Source organism: Peromyscus californicus, unplaced genomic scaffold (genome assembly GCF_007827085.1).
Source record: "Peromyscus californicus insignis strain IS unplaced genomic scaffold, ASM782708v3 Scaffold_11__1_contigs__length_118956290, whole genome shotgun sequence".
Classification (NCBI taxonomy): Eukaryota; Metazoa; Chordata; class Mammalia; order Rodentia; family Cricetidae; genus Peromyscus; species Peromyscus californicus.
This window is the reverse complement of record NW_026294402.1, coordinates 55,983,415-56,006,550: the sequence shown is the minus strand read 5'-3', so window position 1 is coordinate 56,006,550 and position 23,136 is coordinate 55,983,415. Positions and strand designations below refer to the sequence as shown.

General features: G+C 52.1%; 1 protein-coding gene across 12 annotated transcripts in view; it reads right to left on the bottom strand.

Annotated features, from left to right (window-relative positions):
- The window catches only part of Tle3 (TLE family member 3, transcriptional corepressor), a 48,039-nt gene extending 40,953 nt beyond the window's left edge, over nucleotides 1-7,086 (bottom strand). For all 12 annotated transcript variants that reach the window (XM_052762979.1, XM_052763001.1, XM_052762995.1 and 9 more), the window contains exons 1-4: nucleotides 6,980-7,086; nucleotides 6,385-6,485; nucleotides 5,858-5,921; nucleotides 4,862-4,906 (exon numbers count right to left, since the gene is read on the bottom strand). In XM_052762979.1, coding sequence (XP_052618939.1) covers nucleotides 4,862-4,906; nucleotides 5,858-5,921; nucleotides 6,385-6,485; nucleotides 6,980-7,003 — 234 coding nt within the window. In that variant the 5' untranslated portion in view covers nucleotides 7,004-7,086. The remainder of the gene's footprint in view (nucleotides 1-4,861; nucleotides 4,907-5,857; nucleotides 5,922-6,384; nucleotides 6,486-6,979) is intronic.
- Nucleotides 7,087-23,136: the final 16,050 nt, after the last annotated feature.

The window sequence follows — 23,136 nt, the reverse complement described above, 5'->3', positions numbered from 1 at the left end:
CAGGTCCACCCACCCACCCACAACCCAAAGAAGGAAACCCCACGTGTTTACTGAGCACCTATTACACACTGAGTGTGCTTGGCAAAGGGGCATCCTCCACAGCTCCGAAATGAGATAAGAAGGTTCACATTGTGTTGTGGCAGATCACAGGGGAGAGCCCCGCTGAGAGGTGTTTACCGCCTCCCGGTGTCCCAGGATTTTGTACAACGATACAGAAAAACATTTTCCTATGTAAAAAGGGAATTTATTCCTTGGCTAACTCTCCTTCAACAATATGGAATCGAGGGCCTCAGGAAAGGCGACCCTTCCTGGGCAGAGGGGGGACTCCAAAGAGGACGATGGAGGAGGAGGAGGAGGAGGAGGACGAGGAGGACGAGGAGGACGAGGAGGATGAGGAGGAGGAGGACGAGGACAAGGACGAGGAGCGGGAGGAACTCTTGGCCCGCCACCCACTCCTGCTTCAGGAAAGTTTCTGGAATAGTAGAATTGGGAGTAGGGTTCCCAGCAGGCTTAGCTATCTTTATCTAGTTCTAGAGTCGGTCTCAACGGTCAAATGCACAAGAAGGAAAAGCCCGAGAAGTACAGAGAGCGTCGCTCTGTACAGTTCTATCGTCTCCTACAGACAAGGGATCCACAGAAGCCGGAGATGAGAGGCAGGCAGCCTTGAGGGTTGGGTCACCCTCTAGCTGGACAGGACAAAGTAAAAGGAGTTTCAGGCACGGTCATTCCCAAGGTAGAGCAGGGATGGGACCCTTCCAGGGAGATCACACAACCCCCATATTTCCAGGGAGGAGCCACAAGGCAGCTGAGATCACACAGAATCCAGGGCATGAATGGAAGGTGCTCCCAGTAAAGAAGTCAATTTCACAGCTCAACCCAGAGGCCACACAAACAGGCACTGCCCTAGGGTTGGAGTGCCTGCACCCCCACCTTACTGCCACCGAGCCCGGTCAACTCCTTGGCAGCATCCTTCCAGAAAACCCTGTCGCCTGGTGGCTCTCTGGCCACACAGTCCTTTAAGCTGCTTTGCCTGGAAGCCTTCAGCTCTTTTCAGTGCTGGGTAGATGGCCACCTTGTGGCCGGGGTACAACAGTCACAGGTTATCCTGCCCTCTCCTCATCTGGGCAGCTGCCCTCTGTGTTATTACCAAACCCGTCCAATCATTAGTTGTGCAAATAGCTGGCGAAGGGAGATGGGACTCTGAACACAGAGGGTTCAGCTGACACGGTTATACAACCCCAAACGGGATACTTTGGACTTTGGTGGAGCCAAGTCTGCAGCCTGAACCTGGCTGGATCACACAGCGTGGAACAAGCGGAGGTAATTAAAGGCACAGCGTGCTGTGAGTTACCAGGAGAGGCTGGCTACCGGAGAGGCCAGGGGTCGGAGGAGGAAAGCAGCAGCAGGGATCTGGGTATAGCAGCTCCAGTCTCTGGGCCTGTTTCCTCATCCATGACATGAAAGGTTTGCCTAAGAAGCCGAAGGGCTCTTCCAGCTCTGGGGCTCTGGAACTTGCTTGGGTTACCAAAAACAGGGACTGTCTAGTATCGGCATGATGCTGCCCCCAAATCAAGACGCCTCAAGTCAGCTTGCCAAACATCAGTGCTCACCACCGGAGGGTGGAAGGCCAGCCTGCCGGCTTCCCCCAGCACTGCATGACAGTTGCTCTGGAGCCTGTTTCTAAGCTGGCTTTGTCATGTGCTGCTGACACTGGAAAGGCGCTGCAGGCTGCAGGAACAAGACGGGAACTGATGAGCCAGCCGGTCAGCCATCATCGCCTCCCTGGCCCTCGCTGAATCATCCTTGACACCCTGCCTGGAAGCGGGAGCCCGGGGGAGGTGGTGACCTCTTCAGAGTCCCAGCCAGGCCTGTGATTCTGTAATCTTTGCTTTGCCATAATTAGGGAGGGAGGCAAAAGAGTAGGAGGACCCATTTATTACGTTTCTGGGATTTGACAGCTTGAAAGAGAGAGAGATGGGGGGTGGGGGGAGGAGACGGGGACAGAGCAGCAGCCAGGGACAGAGCCAGCCTCAGTGAGTTTAACCTCTCAGTAAAATAAAAGCGGGCTGGACGTACCTCATCAGCTGCCCTCTGTCAATACTTGGGGACCATCTGGCAGAACGCAAGGTTCTCAGCTAATTGGCATTTCCCATGGAGCCAGTGAAGAAGAGCTTTTGAAAAAATATGTGGTGGTGGCGGTGGTGAAATGTGTGTGTGTGTGTGTGTGTGTGTGTGTGTGTGTGTGTGTGTGTGTGTGCAGGTCGAGGATGGACAGACATACTTTCCCAAGGTGCTGGCTCTGTAGACCATCTATTATATAAAAGTACATACAGTCCCCACCCCCACTTGCTTAAAGATGAAGAATCCAGCCTGTTTGTTCCAGGCAGATGTAATCACACAGTCAAGTCTAGAGGGCAGGACACTGCATGAATAATTCAAGCATTTCAGTCACTTGATTGTGTGTGCAGATAAAACACCAGTCAACCGCTAAACAGGTCAGCTGATAAACTTGTTTGCTCAGGCCTAACCACCATCGCCAAATGCACCCAAGACCCACACTACAATTAGTGGCAGGGTTTTCTTCTACAGAACCCTGTAGGCCTAGGGAGTGGCCAGCGCGCCATTAGGTCAGGGTTGTGTTTCTCCTCTCTCAGTCAGGGTTTCTCCACCTCTTTGCCTCTTTGTTCCTACACAGCCACAGGGTGAGTTCACCCAACCCAGAGACGTCTTGGCATGCGTTGGTGCTGGGAAGGGGTTGGAAGGCAAAGGTAAGGCACCAGGAGCAAACGGCCTAGCTGCAGAAGCCAGAGGCTCTGAAATGAGCCCTAGCTCTTGCCATGCCAGCTTCCTGGATGCCTTGGTTTCCCCACCTATAAAAAGAGGGCAAAGATCGCTCTATCCACCACTGAGAGAGGATTAATGAAGACAATGTGGCCAGATCTCAGGCACTCTCCCATCTGAGAACCCTGTTTGGGAAATGGCCAGGAATCCCAGACGAACACAGCTGCTCTGTACAGAAGCCCCACCACCAAGAGCATTGAGATACTTAACCCTTCTGGGTTCACGGCATCCCCAGGGCTCAGACAGTTCTGCTCTGCCAGCCAAGGTGACTTCTTTGTGCCCAACAACCATCCACTCAGACACGGGCAACACCACCCATGCAGACCTCAACATGCAAGGACATATTACACCTTAATTAGAAGCTCTTACAACAACAACTACTGCTATAAATTTTGAACCTGGGTGCAATTACTCTCTTTAAAACACGCCCAAGATACTATTCACAGAGGGAGGGGAGGACTGGAGAAAGGGAAGAAGTGGTACTTTGTATAACACACCAAAGTCCTTAAAACACCTGAAACTCAGTTTCATTTCATCATGCATTCTTCCTAAACCAGCCAGGCTTGGGCCAGTTCTACCTAGAATGAGGCAGAACCCATTTCTGGTCTGTCCTCCCCAGGAGAACCTTCTTTACATATAAAGCAATGTCTGTTTATTATTTCTGTGGGCCAAGAAGTGAAAATGCGGTGGCCTCCATGTGTGCATGCCTAGGGAACCAATTCCTCAGGAAACCACAGCTGGCTTCCCACATTGCTCACTAAATGCTGGCCCCTTTCTGGCTACCCTTCACCCAACAGCAGGGCTCCCTACAGGAGGGAAAGGAAACCAGATTCAAAAGGCTCTATAGGAAGCCACTGGAGCGGGCAGGAATCTGCACGCTTGCCCTCAGGGTCACCTGCCCTTCTCACCTGCCCTGGGTCCTGCCCCCTTTAAAGAACAAAATTTAAACCTTGTAAATGACTGTTAATTTAGAGCAGAAAATCCATTCAAGTCACGGTCACCAAAGGCTAGAATGAGTCAACAGCCTTCTGAGATTTCAAGAACACCAATTGTTAAAAAGAACAACCGGCCTGCGCGCCGTTTATACGTGCCAAGTCGATGCTAATCGTCCGCCAAGCCAAATTATAGGCAGCCTCTCCTCGGAACACAAATAGACAAACAGGCCTCTCCCACGGCCTGGCCTAGCTCAGGACTAGCTACTGATAGGCACTGAGATAAAGGGTGTTTCTATTTGCTGGGTTTGAGGTATACTGTTATTAGAAGGGTGACAAGGTGAGGTAGTTTACATATCCATCAAAGGATACCACACTAGCTAAACTGGTTTGACTTCAGGATTACAAAGCTGAGCTCAACTGCCAGCCATCTCAAAAGGCCTGGCAAGGCTGGCCCCTGGGCAAGCTACTTCACCCAAGGGCTTCTTCAGCTGCCTCCTGTGAAATGGGGGCATAGCTGCCTCCAAAGGAAGAGTTGAGAAACTCCCCCTAAACGCATGGCGCGAGGTTTGCATTTCACTCTGGCTTTAAGTTACTCTAGGCTGTTCGTGGCTTCATTCCCTTACATTTAGACAGCTCAGCCTGGCTTTTAAGGCCCTTGAAGTGTAATTTTATCAAGGCAGTACATCACTGTTTTTTTTTTTTTATTTGCAAGAAAAAGAAAGAAAAGCAAGGGGGGAGGGGGGGCTTCGCCTGCATTTCCTTTTTGAGAATTTTACATTAAACAGATAAAAAAAGCAGTCCTCCAGGTGTTGGTAGCTAGGGCATATCCTGGGGTACCTACAGTCCAACTTTCTACCCAGATCCCAGACCAGGCCTAAGTTCACCAGAACAAATGCTAATGAGGCAACATAACCAAGGAACAGCAAAGCCCCAGCAGCAGGAACTCACTGAACATTCACCCTTAATGGCCCAGTGGGAAGACCAGGCTCATTTTCAAATGAGGACCCATGCCCCCCCCCATATCCACATATTTTAAGTTTTCTATAGATACATATATACATTTATTAAAGAGAAAAAGCACGTACCTGTTTGTGCATTTCAATGTTCAAGCCATAGGACATCTCATAGTACTACAAATTAAAAAAATGCCATTAGCAGGCAACACAGGGACATCACTCCTTTTTACCCCCCCCCCACTCCCCCAGGCTCTGGCTAAACCATTCACTGGGTCCAAAGAAGCTTTAGTCCACCCACAAAGACAGCCTATGGAGGTTCAAAAGCTGATAGGGGAAGTGGCCAAGCGTTCCTCTCCACTCAAGAGAATCTTACACACAATAGGAAGAAGAGCCGGGCCTCCCCTCCCACAAACACCCCATGTGCCATACATGCTGTTTATACAAGGTACGGGCTCTACAGGGAATGCTCCACACCCGCCTCCTCTTGTCCTCTGAGAGTTATTCAGCACTAGGTGGAAGGTCTCTTATGTGGAAAGACAGCGGCTGGCCTGCCCTTTAGTGGCTCCCATGCCCACTCCCAAAAGGAAGGTGTCAACTTGAAGGAAGACACTAAGTTAAAACATGGTCTGGCTCGGGGAGGTCCAGACTCCCAACTAAGGAAGTCCTCCAGGAGGGGACACGGATGTAGAGGGCTTTAAAAGGTTCCTCCAATCTGGAAAAACTCTAGGGAAGGCAGGCCCTTCTGTCCCATTCTGGCTAGATCCCAGCTGCCAAACAGAAAAGTTTCCGAAGACTCCCAGGAGGACTCCAGGAGGGATTTTTATACAACTCTGACACCGGCTCACCCTACTCAATGTTAAGGCAACCAGCCCCCAGGGAAACCTTCAAAACACAAATGAAAAGCTCTTTACAAAGGTGGCCTGGAATGCGGGTTTGTTTCTCTTTCGGCCCCTACTCTCACCAGCCCTCCTCCAAGTGGCCGGGAAGAGGAAGCTGAAGAAGAGAGTCCTCCAAAGGGCTGTCCTGAAGCCCGGCCTGGCTCAGGCCTGCGACGGTCCCAGCTGGACCCATAGCCTGGGTGCCCTGCCCTGCCCTCCCTCCGCCCTGCTGCGGGCTGCCTCTCACCATCACATAATGGCGCTGCATCTCCGTCTTCTCGTTCGCCAGCTTGTCGTACTCCACTTTGAGGCTGTGGGGGCAGGAGGAGGCGCTCAGGCCTGGCGCCTACACGGCTTCCTCAGAGACCCGGACCCCAGGGCCTCGGAGTCACTTCTCTCCACTTCCCCAGCACCCTGAGCACCCCCATTATCGAGCATCCTCTGGGCAGTAGGGGTGGCCGCCTGCCACCCGGAGCCTGGCTGTACCAACTCCAAACTTCCCTTGATCTGCGAGGGGACTCATCGCGGCCACGCGGGGGCGGCCCCTGACGCCGGATCAAGACCCTGACCCCCCACCGGGCGGGGTGTCGGGAGCGAGGCGGCCGCAGAACGCAAAGGGTTAAGGCGGCGCGCACCGAGAGGGAAAACAAAAGGCGGAGGCCCAGCCACCCCGCTGCCCGGGGTCGGCGTCCCCTCTGTCCCCGCGGGGGGTAGCAGGAGCGCGCGCGCGGCCGCCCTCCTCGCCAGCCCCGGGCCACCCCCTGTCCACCTTACCTGTGATACTGAGCTTGCAGGAACTGGAATTCGTCTTTGATCCTGTCACAGGACTCGGCCACAGTGAATTTAAATCCCGGCTGCCCAGGTTGATGGGGAGCCTGGAGCCCACGAGAACGACACAGGGGAGAGGAGTGGGCACATCAGACGGGCTCCACGAAGCCCCTTGCCTCCGCTGGGTCCCTGGTTCCTTCCCGCCGGGCGCCACCGGCAAGGCCACCACCCCATGGCCCAGAACCTTCCTAGCAAGTTTTTCTCCGCTCTCCCGACGGGGCCGGGAAGAGGGCGCCCCGACCATCCCCAAAGCCAGGAGGGTTCCCACGGCCAAGTGCCACGGGGGTGACTTGGAAGACTTGGGAGAGGGGTCCGGGGAGAGAGCCAGAGTCCCCCTCCAAGACAGGCCGCCCCCGGCCACTCGAGCGCAATTACCCTTAGCTCTCTACTGCGCCCCCCCCCCACCCCAGCCCCTTTGTGTGAACGCACACACGCGCGCGCACCATAAAGGTAGCAACAAGCAAAATGGAGGTGCTAGATAAACTGCCTCGTTTACCCTGCCATGATAGATGCTTAAATAAGCCTAGTTGCAATTACTCACCGGATGTCTGCCTTGCGGATACATGGCAGGGAGGGGTCGCGATTCCGAGAGCTTGGAAGCGCCGAGAGCCCGAGCCGGGGATGTGCGGGGGAGGGGGGAGGCGAGCCCGAGCGGGGGGCGGCCGGGGAACCGAGAGCTCGCCCCAGCCCCCCCCAGCCCGCTCTCGCAGCGAAATCCCAGAGTCGGGCGTGCGCCCCAAGTGCAGACAAAGAGCGGCGGAGCAAGCGGCAAAGTCGTCGGCGGGCTCGCGCTTTGTGCGCTTAGGGCTCGGCCAGCTTCGGCCAGCCGCCTTCCCCCGGCTGCGTGGACAGTGTCAGAAGCCGGGGCTGTGCGGACATCGTCGGCTCCCTGGTGGCTCCAGTGCGGGATCCCGAGGCCGGGGAGGGGGGGATCCTCCTGCCCCCTCGCTGGTCACTCAGCACGATGAGGCTGAAGGGGGGCGCGTCTGGGCAGCCCAGAGCATCCGGGGCGCGCGGGTCGGGTCCCAGAGGTGGCCGGGCCCGGAATTCGCAGCGAGAAGAGAAAGGAGGCAGGCCACCGGGGTGACGGCTTGAGGACCGAGGATGAGGGCTGCAGCCCAGCGAGGGCGCTTCGACGCCCCCCCTCGGAGAGGAGAGCCTGCTGTTCCTTCTGCTCCGGTCGCCGCCGCCAGCCCTTCCCAGGGCCGAGGAGGAACTCCGGGCTCAGTCGGTGCAAATCATGCGCCCTGGCATCCTAACTCCAACGGGCATGAGAAGCCTCGGCGAAGGGGTCCTCTCTGCTCCCAAGTAGAGCGTCAGCGTCCCTGGCGAGGAGCGGTCGGCGTCCCTGCCGCCTCGGAGCGCGCAGGCTGGAGAGCACGGAGGGGAAGACGTAGCCCGAGCCCGGGAGCTCTGCGGCTTCTTTGCTTCCTCTCAGCCTGGCTCTCCTCTCCGCGCCCCGACAAACCCCCCAAACACACGCACTCAACACACACACATACACGCACACACACACACAAAAAGTGCCTCGGACCTGCGTATACCACACACAGACAGGCGAAGGGGGCCGAGCACGAGGTCTGAACTGCCGCGAGAGCAGTTCCAAATAGGGACTGAAAAGTAACAAAATAATGTGGCGGCTTCGCCTAGCGTCGGCCAATGGGAGCGCGAGGCTCCCACGTGGGGCCACGGGACTCGGACTGCGACTGGGCGCCGCTGGGCGCGACGTCACAATGCCCTCTTGTGTCTAAAACTATGCATGAAAAGTAGCAATCAGGCCCTACCCGCTGGTGACTTTCGCTTGGGAGTGAAAAACAGCGCTCCTCACATCAGGAATTAACCGAAAGACATATAATAAATAGATATATATTATAGTGCTGGGCTGCTAGGGTTTTTTTTTTCTTCTTTTTTTTCCCACGATCTACTAGCAAATAATTATTTGGCGGGAGGGGAGGAAAAGAAAACGAGTAACAACAAAAGGGAAAAAAAAAAGGACAAGCTGTACAATCCTCAAAACCTGTGGCTGGTAGTAATGGATCAGTTGATTCTGTAAAGGCGGCGAGCGATTGCCCCCTCTAATCTCATTAGGGCTGCAAAGCAGCCCAATTAGATACTATAAAACAAACAGAATCACTTTGTCAGTTTAATGTTTTCACTTCAGAAGATTTAGGACCGATAAAATGCTGGCTCCCAAAGTTACCTCCGACCTCTAAGCCTGCTCCCCAAACTGAGTTTCTCTTTCTTTCATCCGTTCCTGTCCCCTCTTCCACCCTTGGGCGCCCCGCTTTTCCTCCTTTGTTCATTCGCCCTTCTTTTCAGAAAGCCAAATAAACAGCGCCTCTGATGCGCGGCGGCCGCCGCCGAGGGGGAAGTCTGAGAACTCTGGCTTGGCGGGCAGCGCAGATGGAAGGGCCCGGCTGTCTGCGGACAACAGGCTCAGCAGTGCGGCTGGCCCCGTTCGGGGTTCTTGCCCTTTGGGGACAGCTACGTCCTGGCCGCAGCCTTGTCAAAGCGGGCTCCTCAGCTGCGCTCCGGGCCCGCGGTGGTGAAGGGCATGCACGGAGTTGGGGCTCTCCCGGCTCCGACCCAGAGCTCCGACCCGGTTTCTTGGCCTGCTGGCCGGCCCGTACCATATGCATCGGCAGCCACCCGTGGAAGAGCGACTGCGAGCCTGGAGCTGCCACGGTAACCAGTCTTGACGCCCAAGGGGGCGCAGACATTAGACTCTGGGGCCCATTTGCTCGCAGGCAGGGGTCGCGTCGGGCATACTGCCCACCCTGGGTCCGCGGGCCTCGGAGAGCCACCACTAAGTGGGCCGCCCAGGTGTCCCCGGGTCCCTCTCTGCTTTCCCACCAAGCACGCACGCAAGCACGCACTCCGGGCCCGCTGCGGGCGCGCGCGAGCCGCCGCGCGCCCCCGGAATCTATATTTTTCCCCTCATTAGGAGCCCGAGGTTCGCGTTTGCATCTTAATGAGGAGTTGGGAGCGCGCGGGGACCTCCACGTGAGCGGCCGCCCCGAGATGGAGCCTCCCAGAACCCGCTCCGGCCGCCGGCCGCGACCGCGCTCTCCTCTTCATTTATTTATTCTCCTAAATAAAAACATAAATCGTGTACGGCGCGCACCGAAAAGGGGAGGGGGGCAGGGAGAAGCCCAGCTCGGCAGATGCGAGCATCTGGCCGCAGCATCCATTAGTCTCAAAATGGCTCCTCTTTTGAGCTTCCCTCTCCCCTCCCCCTTCTTTGCCCTCCCCCTTACGTCACGGGTGGGCGCACCCGCTTCCTACCAGGCCCGCCCCTTTCTCGCTCCAGCCCCCACGTGGGGCGCGCCGGCCACGCCCCAGAGCAAGCCTAGGGACCAATCATAGACAAGCAAAGAGCCTCTCGACTACTGATTGGTGGAGATGCCGGGAGCTGTCAGTCCTTGACTAGAGCTGTCAGTCAAAACCACGCGGGGTGGGGGAGCGCTGACAAATGCCGAGGCTTCTGAGCCTCCCGCTTGCAAATAGTGCTTGGAATGGCTGCTTAATTAGCTTTGAATGGCTTTTCCTTCCAGCTCAAACAATCTGTCACTACCATGTGGTATAAAGGAGCCATGCATAAAAAAGTAAGCAGAGGCTAAATATCAATTTGATTTTGTGTATCAAAGGAATATTTTATTTTTCTCCCTAGTAATGAAACGTATCAATTTAAATAATAAAAGGTAAAAAACACACACAAACCCTGTTTAAAAAAAAGAAGAAGAAGAAGAAAAAGGAAAGAAAAAAGAAAGAAAGAAAATCAAAACCCAAACTCCACGATGTTCCGACTCGTGCGCACGTATGAAATAGGTAATTTCTATGGACCGCGTTGAGGAGGAAGTCGGAGACTCTCTCTTCATCGCCCCCCTTTAAACTTGCATTTAGTGTTTTGTTGTCCTGGTCCTGGGAGTGGTGGGGGAGGGATGTCAAGGGGGAGGAGATATGGGGTTGGGGAGAAAGGAGAACTTTAAAGGGATCTCTTTGAAGCTGCTAATCAAAGTGTAGGGGTTTTAAGACCCCTTAAACTGGGGGTCCTACAGCAGGTCTTGATTTGGGAGCCGAGAAGAGAGGGGGGAGATAGCGGGTGTGCTTGTCGCCCAGATTTATTAAACACAATGCCTTCAAGATGCCCGGGCCAAGGCGCCTAGCTCGGCCTCCCTCTCCTCGGTCTCCCTATGGACTGTCTCCGACGACGACGGCGCCCTCCCACTGGCGGCCACCGAGGCCCTGGGCTTCCAGGTCGAGTCTACGCGGACTGTGTACAGAAAAGCATTGCAGCTCTGTCTCCTGTCTGCGTGTCTCCTGCCGGGACAGTGGTGTTCCCGAGTACCCCACGAGTCAGCGTGAGCTGGTGCAAGGCAGCCTCCACACTGAGTTCTCCTGTGAACCCAGGGCGCCAGCACCGGGCCTGCCACACGAAGGATGAGTGTGATGGATGCGGTTTTGCCGAGCGCCGCCCCCACGGCAGAGCCGAACTGCAGCGGCGCGCCCCACAGTGAGGAAGGACAGCCCTTGAGCGTTTAATAGGTACAACGCAGGCCTTGGTTACCCACTACGTCCTCATTTCACTCCCAAGGCCTGGCTGATGGCCCGTCTTATAGGGTAGAAAAGAGAGGCTGAAAACAAACACAGAAACAAAGCTTACTAATGGGCCTCGAGCTAGGCAGAGAGGTCAGAATTGGAATCCAGGACAGCCAGATCCACCGCCAAACTCAGAAACATCTTTGTGCAAGACGAATCCATATGAGCATTAGCTGACAGACATTCACTCATTCATTCATTCTAGCCCTCTAGAGGTCTGGAGGTGGAGCCTCTGGCTCCCGGTTTGCCCCTTCACCTTGGCTCTCAACCCTTTCTCTGTGACCAGAACCCAGAGCAGAGAGGGCTCATAACCAGGTTCGAGTCCCTTAAGTTCAAAGCTTGCCACTGCTCAGAATGCCACCCCACAAATTTTGTAAGAAAAGGAAATATGCTTATTTTATGCTAGAGAAAGATGCACACAACACCCTGTCCGAAGGCTTGACAACTATTTTTAAAAAGGAGGGGACTGAAGAAAAAGACTTCAAACAGCTCTGTCTCCAGTTCTAATTGGAAGCGTTTCAACTGTTTATGTTACAAGAAGTGTCAGGGTCATTTGCTACCGGAGAGCAGACTTTTCATTGGCTGCTTAATTGAGTACCTCGGAGTCCACCCCACGTGGGAGAGGAATTCCTGGCACATTTAAAAAAAAAAAAAGTCACACGGTGGGATGGAAAGACCGGGGTGGATCTGAAGCAGCGGAGCCCCCTCCTCCCCCCTCCCCCTCCAGCTCCTCATTTGGGATGTAGGATGACTGTGGGAACTTGGAGTGGGGACAGAGATGCTTCTCTGGTTACTTAAAAATAAATCTGAAACACCTTAGATGAGTGTTATTATGTTTTTCTCGGGAATTAAGGGAACTGCCTCTGGCCAGCCACCAGACTGTGGCCTGCCCTTTGAGGAACTGGTCTCAGGGTCTGGGATGGGGTTGGAAACAACCTCTCCTCCTGTCATCCCCAACCCCCAACAGCTACTGGCATTGGTTTTTGGGAAAGCTCTTGTCTGAGCTGGCCAAAGAGGAGAGTATTCTCCCTCATCACCACCCCACCCACCCCCTTTGGTTAATTCTGTGGTTCCCTTATTGTTTATGTTCAGTGCTAGAGCAAGTCTGCCCCCCCTTCCCACCCACCCCCATCCGTCAGTCATTCCAGACCTTCCTCCACAAGGCAGCACCTCACCATGACATGCTAGAAGAAGGGGAATTTGTATTTGTTTAACAAACTTAAGACAGTGCTTACTCTGCACCAGATTCCATCCTAAGCGCTGGGAAAATATTAACACATTTAATCCTGGCCCAAAGAATGAGGGCAGTGCCACTGATGGCACTCCCACTGAGCAGATGGGCAACTGATACCACTCTCTGGTACAATGACTTACTCAAGGTCACTGTAGTGGTTGACGGACTGGAATCCAAGCAACTCAGCTCCAGAGTCCACAACTTAACGACGCTTGCCCTGCCAGTCAGGACTGCAAGATGAACACAGCTCACTTCAGGAAAGAGGGCTGAGGCTCCTATTGGTGAAGGGACTTCCCACGGTCTCTTAAGCTCTCTTCCAACTCTCTAGCTGGGTCAAGTTCGGTGACTTTGGGGCATTTGTGGACTCTCTGTAAGCCTCCATTTCCTCATCTGTTGAGTGAAGATAACAGTCCTGTCCACCTTGGAGTATTGCTTCCGAGATCGATGGAGACCATTCAAGTGGCACTTGGTATATAGGCCTGGCACATTAAGTGATCGATGACAGTTAGCTGTGGTGGCCCTGATGAGAACATACCAACAGCTGGGGATTCAGCTTCTGTAACATTTTGTGTGTGTGTGTGTGTGTGTGTGTGTGTGTGTGTGTGTGTGTGTGTGGTCCAGCCAGACGAGGACAGCAAAGTCAGGCATGGTTCCGACCAAAGCCCATCAGGAGCAGCAGAGTCCCTCTGAGCCCCCAGGAAAGTCCCAGAGCATGCACAACTATCTCTTGACTCTGAAATTCCCATTCTTTTCCATAGTCCTTGATAACCTTGGCTATCCCTACAACCTCTGAACCCATCAGGGAGAGGTTGATGAGGGCAGGAAGGAAAGACTGGGAGGGAGGATAATTCGAAGCTAACCTTTGAGGGGGTGGGGATGGGTAGAGGCAGAAAGAAACCTGAGTACCACCTACAGTCCAGATAGGTGTGAAGGGCTTCTCTGAGGACTTGTTGGGAAGGTAGGATTTGAGCTCAGCCCATAAGGGCAGACAAAAGCTCTGGTGGGGAAGAGACCAGGAGGAGCTTTCTCTCTCCCACAGCCTTCCAAGGTAGTCTCCCTTCTTTATAGCTTCTTTACTGCCTAACAGCGCTGGCCTCTCTAAAAAACCCTTGTCCTCACCCCACACCCACCCTAAGAACCTTCTCATCTGATGGAGGATGTCCCGAAGGCTGCTAAGGTCAGGAGGGAGGAATCCACTCTGCAGTCTCTGTTCCTACAGCTGTAAAATGGGAAGAATGGTGTCTGGGTGCTGACTCATCAAGAGTTTACTGAAAGCCTACAATATGCAGGTACTAGAATGTACGAGAAGCCCTTGCCTTTGGGTAGACACAAGGCTATCTAAGTCTAGGCTGCATGTCACAGAGCCTCGGTGTTCAAACTGCACAGGAAATAACACTGGGTATTGAGTTGGAGTTGACAGTACGAGTAACTGCCTGTGAAGTGCTGTGGCCTTGGTTGACTGAGAGTAGAGTTCCAGACAATAGCAAAGCAGCCCAGCTAGGATTCTCTGGAGAGCCCTGGGATATTGGATCTGCTTGGTGTCCCCACTACCTCTGTTTAGAAAGCTAAGGCAACCAGACTACCAGGTGATGATTTACAAATAGGCTATCATGTCCACCTGGGACTTTGTGGGGGGCAGGTGTGCAGAGTAGGCATGGAATGTGTTTGTTCACCTGTCTTTAGCAGAAGCCCGAGACTGGAAACATTCTCCTGACACCTCCTCCCAAGCTAGGCTGAATTGCATCCTGCTGTTCCCAAGGTGCACTTTGCTGACCTCTATTGACTAATGGCGCCGGGTTTCCATGCCTCATGCTGGAACCGGGTAAATATTTATCGAAGTGATTGGGCGTCCTAATTAAGAGATTTGTGCCGTTTCTCTTTCCTTTTTAAAGATTCAAAGCTGAGGCTTAGGAGATTAAGAAATAGTTTGCTGGTATTAACGCATCCATCTTAGCAAGGGTGGGGGTTGGGGAGAGGGAGGGTGCTTCGGGAAGCATCAGGCCTGGATGAAGGTTGGAACAGAACTCCGGCCCTGTGCACATGCTCTTTGATGGTGGGACTGAGCTGGAGTTGGAGGAGAGAGAAGAAGGTATCTGCCTGACAGCCTTTTTTGTTTTACCCTTCCAATTCTACTCATGGATTTACAAGTGTGTGTTTCTCATGCACACACAATGCTAGTTTAATTGCCTATCAAGTGTGCTTACCTGCTGGTTCCTAACTGAGGGTGATTTTGACCTCTAGGGGACATTAGGCAATATCCAAAGACATTTTTTGTTGTCACAACTCAATTGTAGGGGTACACTGTTATCTGGTTTGAGATAATTATTATTATTATTATTATTATTATTAATTTGTTTATTCTCTCATCATTTCTGTGTTAGTGTGCGTGTGGAGGTCAGAGGACAACTTTTGGGAGTCAGTTCTCTCCTACCTTGCGGGTCCTAGGGATCAAACTCTGGTAGTCAGACTTGGCTGCAAATGGGTTAACTCGGTGAGCCATTTTGCTAGCCCACCACTGATATCTGCAGTGAGTGGAGGCTTCGAAGCATACTTCAGTGCCAAGAAAGCTACCACATTCTATATACTATATGGCTCCTACTCCTAATAGTGAGGAGTCTGGGTAACTTGCATATACTGTATTAGTTACTTTCCTGTTACTATAACAAAACACAAGATCAAAACAACTTAGGGGCGGAAGGGTTTATTTTTGGCTCATAGTCCGAGGGTCTAGTCCTTCACGTTGGGGAGAACATGGGGGTGGAAGTTAGGTTCTCTGGTACTGAAACTGATTCTTTCCATAAACCAGTCAGGGTTTCCAACAGAGTTCTGGGGGAAGTTCTGGGGCCTTCAAAGGTAATGGGGCAGAGAGAAGACGGGGAAGTAGAGACTGTGACCTCAGAGACACTCCCCACCCATGCAAGTCCTGAAACCCACAGAAATAGGGGGGAATTGACTCTGTAGCATCACTGTCCTTTGACCTACAAATGTGTGCCCCTTCCCATCATGCACAAACACGTACACTTACACTAATAATAAATAAATATATTTTAAGATCTAACAGAAAATAACAAGTGTTATCGAGGCTGTGGAGAGACTCGAACCCTTGTGTGCTGTTGGTGGGACTGTGAAATTGTGCAACTGATTCGAAGTCAGTGTGGCAGTTCCTCAAGGTGTTAAAAATAGAATTACCATGTGACAGAGAGGCCCCACTTCTTGTGTATGTACCCAAAAGAATTGAAAACAGAGTCTGAAAGAGATAGTTGCACAACTGCATGTATATTGCAGGATTGTTCACCATGACCAAGGGGTGGAAGTGACCTAAATGTAGGCCATAAGGCAAATGGATAGATAAAGAATATTTGACACGTGTATACAATGAAATGTTACTCAGCCTTTAAAAAGAAAGAAGTCCAGTCACATGCTACAGTGTGGATGAGTCTTGAGAGGTTGACACTGAGGGAAGGTGGTCGTAGACAACTGTTTTATGAATCAGCTCTAATGAGCTACTACAGTAGCCAGGCTCAGAGAAACAGAAAGTAGATTGCTGGATGCCATGCGGGGGCGGGACAAGTGCAGTGGTTAGGGCTACAGAGTTTCGACTTGGCAAGATGAAGAAGTCTAAAAATGAACTGCGTGACTGTGAATAGTTAACACTAGCCTTTGTCCATCTAATGGTGGCAGATTTTATATACTATGGTTTTTACTACAGTTAAAAAAAATAGAGGTAGCCCCTTCGGCAGGTGAGTTCTATGGCATTTTAATTTCAATTCCTGGAGCTCATGGTCCTAGCCCTCTCTTCTATCCTAATACAGTAATTTCTTCTATCAGTGTGGTCTGTTTCAAACAGAAGAGTGTCTGGTTTCCGGACCCGGTGCCTGGCCTGGCCTCATAGACTTCTGCTTCCTTCAGCACCTTCTTTCCAAGATACCTGCAGCCTGGCTTGGGCTTTTGTGAATATGTCATCTTTCCCTAATTTTTTTTAATTGTTTTTTAAAGTGCATTTAATTTACTTTGTGTGTGTGTGTGTGTGTGTGTGTGTGTATGCTCACTCATGAATGTGCATGTGTGTACACACGCACAAATGTGCATATGAGCACATACACACACACACAGCATGGTGCACATATGAGAATCAGAAGACAACTTGAGGAAATCAGTTCTCTCCTACTATGGATCCTGGGAATCAAATTCCAGTCACCGGACTTGGTGGCAAGCACCTTTACCTGTGGGACCAACTTGCTGATCCTCCCTGATATTATTGATTCGTAATGGTGATTCTGGGACTGGGGAAACGCCCCCATCAGTGAAGTGCAGGAAAGAGCTGGGTGTATTTGAACTCCCAGTGCTGGGGAGGTTGGAAACAGGTGAATATCTGAGGCTCACTGGCCAGCCAGCCTAGCCTATTCAGTGAAATCCAAGCCAGTGAGAGACCCTGTCTTAAAAAGACAAGGTGAATGGTTCCTAAGGAATGACACCCAAGGTTGATCTTTGGGCTCCTAGTGTGCACACACTAAGAAAGAACACTGATACTGGTGACATGTGATCCTCAAGCTGTTCATAGACAGGTAGACAGGTTGGACTCCTCCTGACTATCTTTACCTCTCTGTATCATTATTATTTTGGTTTTATTTTATTTAACTATGTGTATGTGTGGGAAGGGTATGTGCAAGGGAGTGCAGGTACCCTCAGAGGCTGGAGAGGGTGCCATATCCCTTGGAACTAGATCTATGGGCAGTTGTAAGCCACTCAACACAAGTGCTAGGAACCAAACCCGGGTCCTCTGCAAGAGCACTTGACTTTTTTGCTGTGGGGTTTTGTGCAAGACACACCTTGGGTTCCTCATCTGTAACATGGGATGATGGCAGTACCTTCCCACATGGTTGCTGTGAAAATGGAGCAGAAGTAACACAGGTCAGTGGAAGGCGTCTGTGACTGTCAGCGATTCTGAATGAGTGAGGACTCATCAGCTTCTTTGTCTCAATGAGCTCAGACTCCTAAGCTTCCACCTAAATCCAAGCATGCCTGCTTTTCTACCTGGAATTGGAGTCTCTGCACTTGAAACTTAAATGTGTCCCACATTGATGGGAGACTAGGAAGGCAGGAAGCTAGATATTCAGAGACCCAAACACTAGAAGTCAGTGGTAAGCACAGGGCCCTGAGAGCCCTGGGAAAAGCCAATGTAGAGTCAGGCTTGGTGGTATGTGTATTTAATCCTAGCACTTAGGAGGCAGAGGAAACAGATCTCTGTGAGTTCAAGACAAGCCTAGTCTACACAATGAGACCTTGACTCAAAAATAGGCAGCTTGGGTAGCTTTTTGAGGTAGTAGAACATATAGCATCCACGTGTGAAGAAATGAAAAGATGGGATCTTGTCTTTGACACCTGCAGCCTCCTTCCTTACAGAGGCTACACTCAGGACTGGGAGGCAGAATCAGGCTGCCCAGTTGACATGCAGGGCTTCTGTTAACAGAAGGTCAACTGTGGCCTGGTTAGTTGGAGACATGGGATTCCTTACTCAAGGGAGCCAGGCTAGACCCTGACAGGAGAGCTCTACCCAACACATCTGTGGGTCTGAGCTTCAGGGAGCTCATGATAGTGTTGGCGCAAACACAGCACTGCAGGCTGGAAAGACTGACCATGGGATCATCAACGCATGGGGACTGAGAACATGGAGCCCATAGATGAAATGCCAACATACACATTTAGGAAGGGCTCCCCAAAAGGAGCTGAGAGCCCTTAGAAACATATGCCTCAGCCCTGGTTGACTGTTGGCTAAGCAACTTGGCTGGTATTCACAAACTACTAAAATCAATAACCACTAGGTGGGTGTCAGGATTGGGCTCGGCCATGTCTGCACAGCCAGCTCACGGGACTGTAGGCTGCAGAGGTGTTGCTTCCCAGCACCACCAGACCAGAGACCCCAAGAACAGTCTTCAATAGAAGACAACCACCTCCCCCAAGGTCATAGAAAGCCAGAGACTTGGGGCAGGGTGCACCTAGACAGGCCTACTGACCTCTCCTTGGTTAGAACAATTTTGAAAGCCTACAGAGCTCCTGGGGGTGGGGGTGGGGGCTCTGTATGACTTCACCAAGCTCCCCCACCCTACTCCCCATCCAGCTTTCCAAAGAGGCACACAGAATCTTTTACACTTTGCCTTGGCCCAAGTTTAGCGAATCAAATTCAAGGCCTCTCTAGTTGATTCAGAATTTGTTTAAACAGCAACTGGCTGTTATTTAGCACCGTAATATCCCAAATATTGCCTGGGACAAATTCATACTAAACAAAGAAACAAACAAAGCCATGTACCTGACACTCAGATTTCACAAGACCTCTTGTCCTTATTTGCCTGGGTAGCCCTGCTCTACCTTGAGTCTTTTCTTGGGGAGGGGGGTCTGCTCTAAAACCCCAGCAAGTGGCATCCTCATTTTAGAAAGAGAACTGAATCTCGGAGTTGTGGTTACATGCGTGACTTCGGGTGCTATGGAGGAGGGAAACAGAAGCAAGGGTTTCGGGGTGGGGGTGGGGTGCAAAAACTCCCCAAGAATTTGTAAGGCACCACCTGTATCTCACTGGGCCCCCAGTTCTGGAGGAAAGAGCTCCAGCCCGGGTTTTCCAGCCAGCCTTCCCAGGCTGAGCTGAGCAACCCCTCGGAAGAACATTTTAATCAGCCACCTTGTCGCTGCCTCTCTTGGCCTTTGCTTTCATTGTCAGAGTCTGTGTCAATAGCTGGAAATCCAGGCACAGCCCACGGAGACATCTCCTCCCCATCCCAAGCAGAAATCCCACAAAGGGCAGGACTCCCCCCCCCTTTAGAGGGAAAACAAACAAGTCTGGGGGCTCCCGGGGGCTGGGGGGAGGGGTGCGGGCAGCCAGCTGCCTCAGCCTGGCCCAAGCACCCACCCTCACTAGCTTCCCACTCCTTTCTCCGAGCAGATCTGGATGTGGAGGGAAGCTGGAATCTGCAGAGTGCAGTAGACTCAAGCCTCGACCTGCCTCCAGCCCAGCAATCCCACCGGGTACCGCTCTCCCAGCCAGGGTGACCTCTGAGCAAACAGGGCACTTCCACTTCGCTCAAAACCCTTCTCTAGCTTCCCGTAGCCATCAGCCTTGTCCTTTCACGGCCCTGGCCTTTCACCTGGACTCCTTGCCTCCTCTCGGTGGGAAGACCCCACCTCTTCCATTCCAAGACTCTTTTCTCCTGTGAAGTCTTTTCGGTACCTCCTCCTTGGTCAGAAGACTCACTTCCCAGCTGTGCTACCCAGGTGTGTTGGATTTGTAGTTGATGCCTTCACCCAGCTGTCCTGCCCTTCTGCGGTTGGACACCTATAGGTCCCTCCTCCAGGAAGTAACCATGGGTGAAGGTTATTACTGATCACCAGTTTAACAGGATCCGGAATCAGCGAGGCGACAAACCTCTGGGCATGTCTGTGAGGGAAGTTCTAGACTAGGTTACCCTGAGGTAAGAAGACTCATCCTGAATGTGGACATCACTGTTCCACAGCTGCAGACCTGGGCTGAGTAAGAAGGGGGAAGGTAAGCTGAGTGCCAGCAGTCATCCCTCCCTGCTTCCTGACTGTGGGTGCACTGTGACCATCTACCTCAAGTGCCTGATACCATCACTTCCCCGATAATGGACTGCACCTTCCAACTGGGAGCCGAATAAGCCCTTCCTTCTTGAAGTTGCATTTGTCAGGCCATTTATCACATCAACAAGCCACCAGAGTGCCACAAGCCTGACCTTCCAGCCGCACTAGAAATCAGGTAGTTTCCCTTCAAGTTCGTCTGGCTTTCTTGGATAGAGACCACACTGTGGAGATAAGTGAGGCGTCCCAGGTGCCTCTACCAACAGGTAGCCAATAACTACAGCAAGAGCCCTACTTCTCTAGACCCAGCACTGTTCCCAGTCTTTATTGGACTTAGGAACGGTTGGTGGCTACCACTTGACTCCATGGCCAACACATGGCATTTCCAGAATGCTGGGAGGAGCCCCATGCTATTCCCTGACTCCACTCCCACCCACCCAGCTGGCTCCTGAACTAGCAGACTGTATGGGTTTGAGCAAGAGTATTGCTTCTGAGTCTGCCTGCTGCTGGAATGCTCCAGTGTTTGGGAGTTTAGCTTCTGGGGTGTGGAGTGGGAAGCCACCCCCCTCCACCACACAACTGACAAGAATGGTAAGTACAACTGGGATGGCATCTTGTTCAGGCAGCTCAGAAGTGGGTGAAAGGTACTTTCCACTCTTGGGTAGCTGGTATCCCCAGCCTACCTGGAAGAGAAGTAGGCTGGGAACCCCCCATGTCCCCTGGTCACTGAGGGCTGCCCCGGGCACAGGGCCCAGGTTACAGCTTCCAGGCCAAGATTAAAGTGAGTGTCAAGGAGCACCAGGGTCAGGTCCACTGGATGGCTATGGTGACTCTAACAGACCTCTTTTTCTTCCTTGCCACTAGTCTTAGTCTACTACCCATGGAGATTGTGGGCATCATGCCTCTCAGCTGCTCCAATCCGTGCACTGGCTTCCCAGTTCCATCTGAGAAAAGCCCAAGTCCTCATGGGGTCCAGCAGGCCCTCTGCACCTGTCCTGGTGTCCTCAGCCCCCATCACTGGCCCATTCCTCTGGGATAGACATAGCCCTCCCTACAGGCCTTCATGATGGCTGGTCCCAATTTGTAAGGTTCTTTCCCCGGAACTCACTGAGCTGACGCACTCCCCCACTTCCATCACATTGCCGTGGAGACCTCAGCTCTGAGCTGGTGACCTGCCCTGGTCACTCATTTAACACTGAAGTCGGCCTCACTCTGCCTCACCACTGCTGACACCCTCCTTACTCCCAGTCAACTGTGACAATACTGTGTCATCATTTCCTAGCAAATCATGGAACTCGCTTAAGTTGGCTGTCTGTCCCCTCCCCTGGAGGGTCAGCCCCATGAGGCCAGGGCCTCCGCCTTGTTCACTGTTGTACCTCTAAAGCAGTCCCTCCTGCAAGGGGGTACACTCAGTAAACACATGTGGGCAGAGGCTGGAACTTCAATGCAGGGCTGAGGTGTTAACTCATGGCAAGGCATTAACTTGCCATGCAAGCCTGAGGACCCGAGTTTCATCCCTGCACTCATGTTAAGAGCCAGGTGTGGCGGCACATGCTTGTAACCCTAACCCTGGGGAAGCAGAGAAAGGAATGTCCCTATAGTTCGTTGGCCAGGCAGTCTGCCCCAAGTCCTCCTGGGAGCCCATGTCTCAGAAAACAAGGTGAATGATCCCTAAGTAATGGTACTCTAGATATTCTAGGCTGACCTCTGGCCTCCACATACATGCATGCACACATACTCACACATGCACGTGTGTGTGTGTGTGTGTGTGTGTGTGAATCCATTAGGGATACAGAGTCCAGCCGGGCCCTCAGAAAGTGTTCAGAGGATGTTATTAGGATTAACATGTTAAAATGGATGGGCTAGGAACATGAAAGGCACAAAACATCATTCCCATAAGGTGTGGGGGGGTTGGGGTGGCTCCTACATTCTTCCTTCCTCTTCAGGTCTGAGGAGGAGGCCCATTTAGTGAGTGGGCCCTCACCTGACAGAGTCCTAACCTTCTACTCACTCAACTGCCTCCTCTGCCTCTGTCTACTCAAGAGAGTGGTAGAGGAAGCTCCCTGACCTCAGATTCTAGAATGTCCCCTCTTGAAGGAATTTGGAAGTGTGATGGTTCAATCCCTGTGCTTAATTTTATAGGGGAGTACCCGGGCCCCATGTGGGAAGCCACTAAGGCCACAGAGGCCTTGGTGGTACCCAGTCTTCCTACCCACTCCCCTTCCTCCAGCAGCTGAATATCCAGACTTCCATCTGACAGGGGACTTTGGAATCAGCCAGGCAGCGACCTGTTTTAGCACGGAAGGCTTTACCCAGCATTTTCAATCTTCGCTTGGCTGTGTTTGCACTAAATCACCTTGGTTGTAAAGAACAGAATGACAGGAAATCTGAAGTGCCGTGGAAAACCCGGGATATATTTGCATCATCCATGTCAGCAGATGTTTATTAAGGACCTATTACATATACATCTTGGAGATATAGAAGGGCAAGACACAACCTTTGCCTCCCAAAAACTCTTCAGTGAGATTGGAAGATGATGAGAGTCACGTTACAAAGAGCATGCAGCTCAGTGTAGAGGGTTTGCCTAGAGTGTATGAGGCCCGGGCTCCACTCTGACCATCACAGAAACAAAACCAAGCTACTGTGATACTCAACCATCAGCCAAGTAAGTTGAAAGCTTATATCGTCCTCGCAACCCGCTCTTGGATATGCATAGCAACTGTGTTCACCTTGGCATTTTCACTTATTTATCATTTCCCAGACTGTGAAACTACCAAGATGGATGTCCTTCAAGCTGCAATTGGCTACACTGTGGTCCCTACAAGTCATGGAATATTGTCCGGGGGTGAAGAGGATATATGCTGCTCAGCCCTGAAAAGACAGGCAAGAAACCCAAATGCAAGTTACTGAAGGCGGCTGCCAATCTGAAAGGGCTGCAGACAAAGTGATAGGAAAAGGCAAAATGGTGATGTGTTGGTTGCTGGGGTGGAGGAAGAGGAGGGATGAGGTGGGAACATATGGGATATGTTAGGGGAATAGGCCTGCCCTGTGTGAGATTGTAACAGTTGTCTCTACCATATTGCCCAATGTATGTCATATACTGGTCAAATAATAGGATGTGCCATGCGTTTGTCAAGTCCATAGAAAACGTGTTTCCAAAAGTAGTCAGAGAATGTATAACTCCCCTGTAAATCATGGGCTCAGGTGATAATGGTGTGTCAGTGTTGGCTGATAGACTGCAGCACACATGCTATCTCCTTGGAGACGTTGCTAATGGGATA